The following is a 10,873-nucleotide window of genomic DNA, read 5'->3' as shown; positions in this document are numbered from 1 at the left end:
GGGGAGCCCAGAGGTAAAGGAGGAAGTTGGGAGGCGGTGAGGAAAGGAGGGTTGGATTGATTCCAGGAATCAAGCTCTGGGGTTCCTGGCGGGGTGCCCTCTCCCTGCTCCCCAGTTGGTGAAAACAGCCAGCTGGCCCAGAGGCAATCCCAATTAGGGTTTGGACTCCGACTCCAGCAAGCACTTCTTACCATGCGCCAGGCACTCTATATCTGTGAACTCATTTGATTCTCAGAGCCCCATGGGGTAAGCACTATTATTGCCCCATTTTACAGATGGGAAAACTGGGGCACTGACAGGTTATGTCAATGACTCAGATCACACAGTAAGTCGGTGCCAGGGTGGAGACTTGAACTTCTCAGCTGATTTCCAGAGCACAGGCTCTTAGCTACCACTCCTTTCTGCCCGTCTCACTCTGTCTCTGGCTTGCTCTGTGACCTAAGAGAGGTAAATTCTCCACTCTGGGCCTCAGTTTCCTCATCTGCATGGTGGCGGCAATTAGAGTAGATAAGTTCACCTCCTTCTTGTGATGTTTGTCTCTCCATTACTAATTACTCATTCAATTTCTTCCCTACTGGACTTTCAGCTCCATGAGCTTGGGGACAAAGCCTATTTTGGCCACTACTATATTCCCAATTCGTAGCACAATGCCTGGCCCATAAAAACTCAACAAATATTTCTTGAGTAAATGGTCTTTAAGGATTTGAGGATCATTATCAATGGCTTGAGTATATGATAAAAGTTTTGGACCCTTTACATAGAAAAATCAACATATATCAGTGGTTCTCAGCTGGGGATGATAGTGACATTTCCACTCACCCAGGGGACATTTGGTAATGTTTGGCGACATTTCTGGTTGTCGTAACTGGCAGGGGGAGGTGCTACCAGCATGGGGTAGAGGCTGGGGATTCTACCCAACATCCCACAATGACAGGATAGCAAAAAAAAGAACTATCTGGCCCCAATACCGTTAAATTTGAGAAATGTGACATATGTACATAGATATGGCATTTTGTACAATTGATGGCAAATTGGGGGTGGTTCATGGATTCTCCTAGAGCCCATGCCTGCTACCAGATGAAGATCCCCTCAATTGGAGGGTCTCTTTGTTTGCATCTCTAAAATCATATTGCTCTATGATCCCATACTCTCAAGTCTGGAATATAGTTCCCAAGTCCCCTGTCCTAACCTCTGATTCCCCAAAGACCTGAGCTTCCTCTCTGATCTGAAGTTGGTGCAGAGCATTAGGGGAGAAGGGTCCCAGTTTTAAGTCTCGCCCCCACCCCCAGTCATCTCATTTCCTGTAAACAGTACTAAAGGTGAAAAGCTTCAGAACCAGATAGCCCTAGGCTTGAGTCCTGATTCTGTTGTATTAACTCACTGTGTGATCATAGCCAAGCTCCTTAACCACTCTGAATCTCCTGTTTCCTCTTCTAAAAATGGGAGGGGTACTTAAACCTACCTCACAGAGTGGTGGGGATGAAATGAGATGCTTATAGGGAACTTCACACAGTACTTAACACAGTAAATCTCAAAGAATGCATTATTATTATGGTTCAGAGGTGAAGTGACTTGCCCAGGGTCACACAGCCAGGAGATGGCAGAGCTGGGACTGAAAACCAGAACTATGCGACTCCAAGACAGATGCTCGTTAATTCGTGAACTCTAGGGCTTCAATTTTCCCATAAAGGAAGTTAACTGCCTCTGTCTCATAGACTGATTTATTAGATAAGCATATAAAATGCCTGGCACATAGTAAGCCCTTTAAATACAGCTTGTCAAATTGTTGCTGTAGTCCTTCCCAAATAATGCTTTGAAGAAGGCAAATATAGATCCTGCATCACACTGGCTGGTTGGGAAGAAGGGAGGGAAGGAAGATGCTTGTTATTGGCATAAGGGGTGATAATTGGGGCTGGAGCTTGTGCTGGGTTGAGCAGTTCTGGAGAAGTGAAAGGGCTCCTGGAGATCATCCGCAACCCCCCTCCTGCAATTTTGCAGCTGAAGAGTCCAAAGCCCAGAGAGGGGAAGGCATTTACTCTAGTTCACACAGCAGATTAGAGTCCAAGACCCCGTCTCCTGATTCCAGGTCAGAATCATGGTCTTGGTTCAGATAATTAAAAGCGATCACAGCCATCTCTTGAATACTTGCAACATACACTGTCCTAAGTATTTTATGTGTTCGATCTCATTTTATCCTCACATCAATTTAGGGACAAAGGGCCCTTTTAAATTTATTTTTATTGTTTATTTATTTAGTTTTTGGAGTTCACGTACATTTATTCAATTGACACCAGTGGGGAGTCGGGGGAGACAGGTTTTTCTTTTCTTCCACACAAACCGGAAGACGATTTCACGCAGTTTCCCCAAGTGGGCAAGTCTAAATCAACGCACACCCAGTGGACAGAGAGTGCAGATAGCAGCCGGCTGTCCAGATATTTGCACGTTAATTATAGGACCCCTGCCATAGGATGCGCCCTGGTCCACCACAGCCCCACCTCTTCAGACCCTCCTCTCCCACCCCAACCTCATTGCCTTTAGCTACAGTAAATATCCCAGGGCCTGGGACATAGCAGACCACTTAGGGGGCTGCTGGCCCTGGATGGCTGGACCCAGCTGGCCACGGGAAAGGGGTAAAGGTCAGAAGGGCTTTTTTTACAGCTGAGGAAACAAACTCACTGTGGTGAAGACATTTGCCCAAGGCACTGAAGGAATGAAGCCATGTCTGCTGGCTTCCAGATGCCGCAAACTCCCCCTTTTACTATCCTGAACTATCCAGCCTGTTGAAGACAGGGGGTTGTCCCCGTGGAATCCTCCGATTCCTGCCAAGCAGAGCCCATGCCTTCTGCTCTCAGATGGAGCAGAGGAGGAAGCTGAATCAAGGAAGGCTTCCAGGAAGAAGAGGACAGAGCCTGGGAGTGTAGGGAGGGGCCCACGACGGGGTCTGACCTGGGAAGGGGGATCATTAGGTTCAGAAAGAAGCCTCAGGGATTTTTCCATCCTTTTCTCTTAGGCTGACCACTTGGGGCCTTCAGATGGAGGGCTCAGAGAGTGCTGGAGCCGTGCCTCCCTCCCTCGCTCTCACACAGTTCTCACAAGCTCTGCAGTTTGCAAAACCCAATCCTTCCCCTATGGGCCTGTGGTTTCCTGTGGGTCTGGGGTCCTGCCTGACTCGGCAATGGGGACTGTGGGAAGGAGGGAGAGGGGGAGGTGGTGTAAGCCCTTTCTTTGCCTTCTCATGTTGGGACTGCCCACCCGCACACACACCCCATTCCCTGAGTCAGCTCTCCCCTTGGCCTGTCAGAGAGGGGCGGGGTCACTGATTCATTTGACAGAGCCTCTTTAAAGTCCCCACAAGGGCAGCTGCAGCCAGACACTGCTACCTTCACCATGAACCCCTGGCAGCCCTTGGTCCTGGCGCTCCTGGTGCTGGGCTGCTGCTCTGCTGCCCCCAGACCACGCCAGCCCACCTTTGTGGTCTTCCCGGGAGAACAACGAAGCAAACTCACCGCCAGGCAGCTGGCAGAGGTAGGCACACACTCCAGCCCAGAGTTGGGAAGGGCTGGCTAGGAGTCCCAGGAAGGACATGGGCTCTCAGAGGAGATACTTAGGGGCATGTTGGGGGGTGATGGGCACCTCTGGAGAACAGAGGTGTCCAGGCTCGGGCACTGGGATGCTCTGGACAGTGATTGCCAGGAATGGGCTAATGAGGGTTTCTTAGATGGGCAATGGGAAGTGGTGAAGGGGCATTGGAGGGCTCTGGAGTGGGGATGGGCTGGGGATGAAGAGGGGTAAACCCTAGGAGGCCCTGAGGTAGGCATGGGCCAGGGGCATCCGGGGGTGGAAAGGAGCTGAGGATGTCTACAGGGAGGGGAGATTTTTGGCTGGGCACAGGCACTGGGATGCAGGGTACCCAGTCCTGGATACAATGCCTTGTTGCTAGTCCCTGAGAGCCTGGAGGGATGGAGTCCTCACCCAGCAGGTCAGAGAAAGGAAGTCAGGGCTCTGGGATGTCTCTGCTCCTCCTTCCACAGGAATATCTGTACCGCTATGGCTACACTCATGTGGCAGAGATAAGCAAGGATGATCAGTCCCTGCGTCGGCCTCTGCAGCGTCTCCAACGGCGCTTGGCCCTGCCGGAGACGGGCGAGCTGGACAGCACCACCCTGAATGCCATGCGTGCCCCGCGCTGCGGCGTCCCAGACCTGGGCAGATTCCAGACCTTTGAGGGCGACCTCAAGTGGCACCATCACAACATCACCTACTGGTGCGAGGCTGGGCCCCCTGGGGGCAAGCGGGGCGTAGTGGGGAGAGGCCGCCCGGTGGTGAACACGTCCCGTCTTAGGCCCATCCCTGGGTTTCACTAAACCAGGGATTTAGTGAGCCCAGGGCAAGCGGCTCCACCTCTGAGCCTTCGTTCCCCCATGGGAAACGACCTCGCAGTCTGAGTCCTCCTGTCAGGGCCGTTGTGGGATTCCAAAGAGAAAAATGCTTCTGAAAGTGCTTTATAGCTGAAAGCGTGGAGCGCACACAGCGCTGTGTATCTGAAGTTGCTGAGACACGGGGTGTCGCTGCTGCTCCAGATCCCGTCTCTCACTTCCGACCTCTAGCCTCCTGCCTTTCCCTGCAGGATCCAAAACTACTCGGAAGACTTGCCGCGCGACGTGATCGACGACGCCTTTGCCCGCGCCTTCGCGCTCTGGAGCGCGGTGACGCCGCTCACCTTCACTCGCGTGTACGGCCGTGAAGCCGACATAGTCATCCAGTTTGGTGTTAGGGGTGAGAACGCGAGAAGGGGAAAGCCAGGAGAATCGGAGAGGGGACAGAGGAGGGAGGACCTCGGAGAGAGTAGAGGGGGCCCTGGACCCGGATTTCTCTTGCCTGTCCCCGCAGCCCTGGCTGCCGCTCGCCCTTATGGCGCCCCCTGCTGACCGACACCTCATAGCGCGGGGACGCAAATCTTGGGCAGCAGCTCCTAAGCTGGATTTCAGCCCGCACTCAGTCCAGCGCCCTTGGGCAGTGCACAACCTGCGCAACCATACGCGGCTAACTCTCTTCTCCACCTGCTTCTTCAGAGCACGGAGATGGGTATCCCTTCGATGGAAAGAACGGGCTCCTGGCACACGCCTTTCCTCCTGGCCCAGGCATTCAGGGAGACGCCCACTTCGACGATGAAGAGTTGTGGTCTCTGGGCAAAGGCGTCGGTGAGATTCCCGAACCGCCCTGGTCCCCATTCTCTTCTCCTCTCACGCGCATCACCAGCCGCCCTGACCCCGTCTCCCTTTGCTGCAGTGGTTCCGACCTACTTCGGAAACGCAAAGGGCGCCACCTGCCACTTCCCCTTCACCTTCGACGGCCGCTCGTACTCTGCCTGCACCACGGACGGCCGCTCCGACGACATGCTCTGGTGCAGCACCACGGCCGACTACGACACCGACCGCCAGTTCGGCTTCTGCCCCAGCGAGAGTGAGTACCCACCCTCCTCGAGAGTCCAGAACGCTGGGTTTTTATCCCAGCCTTGCCGCTAGTGCTGTGTGGCCTGCAAATCACTGTCCTGTTCTCTGGGTCCGTTCCCCCGTTGTGAAACGAGGCGAGGAGGGGTGGAGGACACCGGTGGCTTGTGGGTCAATAAACTCGTGGCGCCTTCGGGTAATCGTGTGGGCCTCCCAGGACTCTACACCCAGGACGGCAATGCGGACGGCAAGCCCTGCGTTTTCCCGTTCACCTTCGAGGGCCGCTCCTACTCCGCCTGTACCACCGACGGTCGCTCGGACGGCTACCGCTGGTGCGCCACCACCGCCAGCTATGACCAGGACAAGCTCTATGGCTTCTGCCCGACCCGAGGTACCTCTGCCCCACCTACCTGATTCAGCCTCGCCCCCTAATTCCGCGTTGGTCCCCGAGCGTGGCTCTTCCACCCATCAGTTTGTCCTTCTACTCCTCGTCGGTCCTCAGCACAGCCGTGACTCTGGCCGCCATCACCACGGCTCCTCCCCCTGCCTTCCTATTGCTGCCGCCGCATTCGCGGAGGCCTCGCCTTTTAGCCCTGCTTGCAGCCTCTCCCTGGGCCTCTGATCCTCAGGCCCCGCCCAGCAGTCTAGCCTGGTCTTGGCTGTGTGCGGCACCACGCCCCCTAAGCTTTTTTTTTTTTTTTTTTTTTTAGGTAAGCTTGAAATGCTGTCATGCAGTGCTTTCTTTTCATTAAATCCTATTGGTATACACTCTAGGTATATTTTGAAATCGTTGCTTAAAAATCTTCAAAAGGATTATTTGGTGTTTCAAAGGAAAACTTGTATTAGCTTTGTCTTAAATCAGGTCAGCCTAAGGAGACTTGAAGTAACAAAATAAACTAGCTTAAGTTCCTGTTTAGATTCATTAGTTTAATTATATTAGTGTGTTTTTCTAGACTATTAAAGCAGACTATTTCATGCAGAAAACTCTGAAATAAAGACGAGTGTGGAAGTCAAAGCCACTGAAAATGGTGCTAAAGAAACTATTTCAGGTAGGTTAATAGAAATTTTATTTTGTTCTCTTATGTTTAAAGATAGAAAATTAAATTTTAGGAAAATAATTTTGTGTCTCATATATATATATATATTTTTTTCAATATCTGGGTCATACCTAAGTGAAATTAAGAATATTATGATTCACATCTTCACCTTGTCTCTTGATTAGTCTGAAATTTTGCTCTCAGAAATAAAACTGAATGTATTATTGAAAAGCCAGTGTTACTTATGTAGCTATATCCTACTTAAATTCTCTAGTCTTTTGCCCACTGTATACATTTTCATGTAGCTACTATTTAATCCATTGTGGAATAAAGTGGGATCTTGATAAAGTATATCTGCATGAATTCTTATTTTATTTTGTATCTTAAGAAGCTGCTTTGGAGGCCACAGAAAATGAACCAGTTAACAAGGTCAGCTTTTATATTTTACTTATTTTTATAAAGCTTAAGAAATTTTGACAGAATGTATTTTTCTTACTATAAACCTAGGTAAAAAATACACAAATTTGGTATGGTGAAAAATCCTGGTCATTGGAGACTTTTAAAATATGGTTTGAGTTTAAAAAAATCTTGAGTTACAAAAATTTAGGTGCAGATTATCAATAAATGTACATGTTGTTGAGGATTACTTTTCACTGAGAAGAAAATGTGAGGCCAGTTGGGTTTTTGAATAGATAACAGGTTGTCAAATTGGAACCAATGGAATTTTGTGAAATTTCTTTTTTCTTAGAAGCAAATTGGAGATATGTTAGTATTTAGATATGTTAGTATTTAGAATACCATTTATTTTTTGTGTTTTTAGAGGAGCAAATGAAGTTTGCAGTTCTATTTGAAGGGCATAAAGTTCACTTTATTGTTTTCATGTGCTTATATCTGTTATTATGAATATATTAAGATTTCATTAATTTAGACTTTACTGGTTAAGATCTTGAGATCCTTCAGGTGCTCAGGATAAGTTTATTTTAGACTGGGTTGCTCCATTCTTCAAGTAGTAACTTAAGTAAGTAGTATGTGTTAACTTACTGTTTTGTTTTAAGAAGAATATTGTAAAACACCAGTAGAGTATCTTAGATTTACTTACTGCACTTTAGGAAGAATCTTTTTTTTATACATATATAAACTTATTCATCTTATTTATTATTTTATTTTTGGCTACGTTGGGTCTTTGTTGCTGTGACCGGGCTTTCCTCTATTTGCGGCGAGCGGGGGCTACTCTTCCTTGTGGTGCGCGGGCTTCTCATTGCGGTGGCTTCTCTTGTTGCGGAGCACCGGCTCTAGGTGCGGGGGGGCTTCAGCAGCAGTACGCGGCTCCGTAGTTGTGGCTCGCGGCTCTAGAGCGCAGGCTCCGTAGTTGTGGCTCACGGGCTTAGTTGCTCCGCGGCATGTGGGATCTTCCCCGGCCAGGGCTCGAACCCGTGTGCTCAGTAGTTCTGGCTCACGGGCTTAGTTGCTCTGCGGCATGTGGGATCTTCCAAGGACCAGGGCTCGAACCCGTGTTCCCTCCATTGGCAGGCGGATTCTTAACCGCTGTGCCACCAGGGAAGACCCCCCCCCACCCCCACCCCGCCCAAGCTTTTAAAATAGGCCGCCAAGTGTCTCTGGCTTCATGATTGGCCCGCCCCTGGGTCTTTATTGGACCCACCCATTTGGCTCACCGGAGGCCCTGGGTCTCTCCAGCTGACGCGACGGTGACCGAGGGCAACTCGGCGGGGGAGCTGTGCGTCTTCCCCTTCATCTTCCTGGGCAGGGAGTACTCGGCCTGCACCAGAGAGGGCCGCCGTGATGGGCAGCTCTGGTGCGCCACCACCTCCAACTTCGACAGAGACAAGAAGTGGGGCTTCTGCCCGGATCAAGGTGGGCATGGTTCTGAGATTTCCAGGCTGGGACCTCAGCCAGGGCAGTGGTTTCCGGGAGGGATGGCCGGGGCCGGGAGCTCGGCTCAGGGCTCACGTCTCAGGCTCCCTTTTTCGTCCAGGATACAGCCTGTTCCTTGTGGCGGCGCACGAGTTTGGCCACGCGCTGGGCTTAGATCACTCGTCCGTGCCAGAGGCGCTCATGTACCCCATGTACAGCTTCACTGAGAAGCACCCCCTGCATAAGGACGACGTGCAGGGCATCCAGCATCTGTATGGTGAGGGTATGGGGCAGGGATGGAGGGAGGAGAGGGAAAGCCTGGGCTCTGCCAGCCGCGAGTACCCCGAGAATGCATAGGAGGGGAAAGTTAGGACCCCCGACATCTATCTTCTGGAGACCCTGGCCAGTGGGTCCAGTTGTTGCCAGGTCAGTGCTTAGAGATGGTGATAAAGAGCCCAGACTCTAGAGTGAGACAGACATGGGTTCAAAAGCCAGTCCAGCCACTTCCTGGCTAGATGACCTTGATATGTTACTTCACCCCTCAACTTCCTCATCTGTAAAGTGGGCCTAACACCTGCCTCATGGGGCTGTTAGGAGGCTTAAGTGAGCTAGAATAATGCCTGGCATATAGTAAGCACCAGATAAGTGTTTGACATTTTTATTATTATCACCACTTATTATCATTAGTATATTTCCTCATTAAAAAATGGGGATATTAAAGAACCTAATTCATAGGTTTTCTTTTTTTTTCTGAAGATCAAACAAGCTAACGTGAATTTTTTTTAATATAAATTTATTTATTTTTGACTGCGTTGGGTCTTTGTTGCCGTGCTCGGGCTTCTCACTGTGGTGGCTTCTCTTGTGGTGGAGCACCGGCTCTAGGTGCGCGGGCTTCAGTAGTTGTAGCACGCGGGCTCAGTAGTCGTGGCGCACGGGCTTAGTTGCTCCGCGGCATGTGGGATCTTCCCCGGCCAGGGCTCGAACCCGTGTTCCCTGCACTGGCAGGCGAATTCTTACCACTGCGCCCCCAGGGTAGCCCCTAATGTGAGTTTATAAAGCTCCTAGCACTAAGTTTGGCACTCAGGTTGAGAGCTCAAAAAGCACTTCTCTCCCAGCAGCCTGGGGATGGGGGTGAGTATGTGAAAGGAAACGGCCTGCCCAGGGTTGGGGGAAGGCAGGCTCCAGCATCTAGAGGGGGGAGAGTGAGCGCCAGGGGCCTGGCTGGTAGGCTTTGGGGGAGCAGACAGTCCATGGGCACAGCGCTCCGTAGGAACAGGGGCTGTCTTATGCGGTGTCTCTTTTTAGGTCCTCGCCCCGAACCTGAACCACAGCCTCCAACCACTGCCACAGCCGAACCGCAGCCCACCGCCCCTCCCACGGTCTGCGCCACGGGGCCTCCCACTGCCCCCCCCTCAGAACGCCCCACTGCTGCCTCCACGGGCCCCCCTTCAGCTGGCCCCACGGGTCCTCCCACTGCTGGCCCTTCTGCGATCCCTACAAGGTCCCTGGATCCAGCGGACGATGTCTGCAACGTGAACATCTTCGACGCCATCGCGGAGATCGGGAATCGCCTGCATCTCTTCAAGGATGGGTGAGGGGCAGGGGCTGTGAGGTTTCGGGAAGGGGCTTGGAGGCGGGACCTACCTGTGTCTCCCCGCCCACTGACCTTGTGTTCAAGGTTCAGTGCCAGCCATTCCCTTTTCTCGTCCAGGAGGTACTGGCGACTCTCTGAGAGCGGGGGACGCCCGTTGCAGGGTCCCTTTTTAATCAAGGACACGTGGCCTGCGCTGCCCCGCAAGCTGGACTCCGCTTTTGAGGATCCGCTCACGAACTGCCCTTTTCAGGCAGCAATCGGCTCTCCTGACACTTGGTTAAGCCTCAGGACTTAAAAAGATCACTTCCTCGTATACTAATTTGAGCGAAATCTGGATTCAGAGTGTGGGTTTACACGCCCAGCTCGAATGTCTAATGTATCAAATCCTCGTTAACGAACGGCCCGCTCCGAGGCCGTGTCAGCCAAAGGTCAGCCCCGTGCAACAGGGCAGCGCGGTTCAAAAGCACTCTTCCAGCGCCCTGCCTCCCCCCCCCCCCCCCAAAAAAAATCCACACACACACACCAACCTAGAAGGACCAAGAGACCGAGGACAATACATAAAACGTCTTGTGTGCATTAGAAAAAGACGCCCCCTTCTGGCGGATGCAATTTAGCAAATTTAGCAGGGGCTGAATTTCAGCGCTCCTCACCGCACCCTTGCACAATCGTACCGAGAGACTCTGCTCCTTGGGCACACAGACTGCGGGCACGCCGGGCGCGGAAACGCCTCGCTGCGGTCTCCCTCTTGATATTCAAGGAGAGTATGTGCCCCGCCCCCAGACCGATGTGACCCTTCTCTCCTGCAGGGCGCCAAGTGTGGGTATACACAGGCTCGTCGGTGCTAGGCCCAAGGCGTCTGGACAAGCTGGGCCTGGGCCCGGAAGTGGCCCAAGTCACCGGGGCCCTCCCGCGCGCCGGGG

General features: G+C 51.9%; 1 protein-coding gene across 1 annotated transcript in view; it reads left to right on the top strand.

Moving 5' to 3' along the window:
• The first annotated feature begins 3,387 nt into the window (after window positions 1-3,387).
• Window positions 3,388-10,873, top strand: part of MMP9 (matrix metallopeptidase 9) — a 9,162-nt gene continuing 1,676 nt past the window's right edge. Inside the window, exons 1-11 of the mRNA XM_007451629.1 lie at window positions 3,388-3,525; window positions 4,032-4,264; window positions 4,628-4,776; window positions 5,073-5,201; window positions 5,290-5,463; window positions 5,668-5,841; window positions 8,183-8,359; window positions 8,481-8,636; window positions 9,665-9,950; window positions 10,071-10,213; window positions 10,760-10,873. The exon at window positions 10,760-10,873 is cut by the window's right edge and continues 31 nt beyond it. Of these exons, the coding sequence (XP_007451691.1) occupies window positions 3,388-3,525; window positions 4,032-4,264; window positions 4,628-4,776; window positions 5,073-5,201; window positions 5,290-5,463; window positions 5,668-5,841; window positions 8,183-8,359; window positions 8,481-8,636; window positions 9,665-9,950; window positions 10,071-10,213; window positions 10,760-10,873 (1,873 nt within the window). The remainder of the gene's footprint in view (window positions 3,526-4,031; window positions 4,265-4,627; window positions 4,777-5,072; window positions 5,202-5,289; window positions 5,464-5,667; window positions 5,842-8,182; window positions 8,360-8,480; window positions 8,637-9,664; window positions 9,951-10,070; window positions 10,214-10,759) is intronic.

Source organism: Lipotes vexillifer, unplaced genomic scaffold (genome assembly GCF_000442215.2).
Source record: "Lipotes vexillifer unplaced genomic scaffold, Lipotes_vexillifer_v1.1 scaffold2049, whole genome shotgun sequence".
Lineage (NCBI taxonomy): Eukaryota > Metazoa > Chordata > Mammalia > Artiodactyla > Lipotidae > Lipotes > Lipotes vexillifer.
Note: the sequence above shows the minus strand (reverse complement) of the source record. Positions and strands in the feature narration are given on the sequence as shown.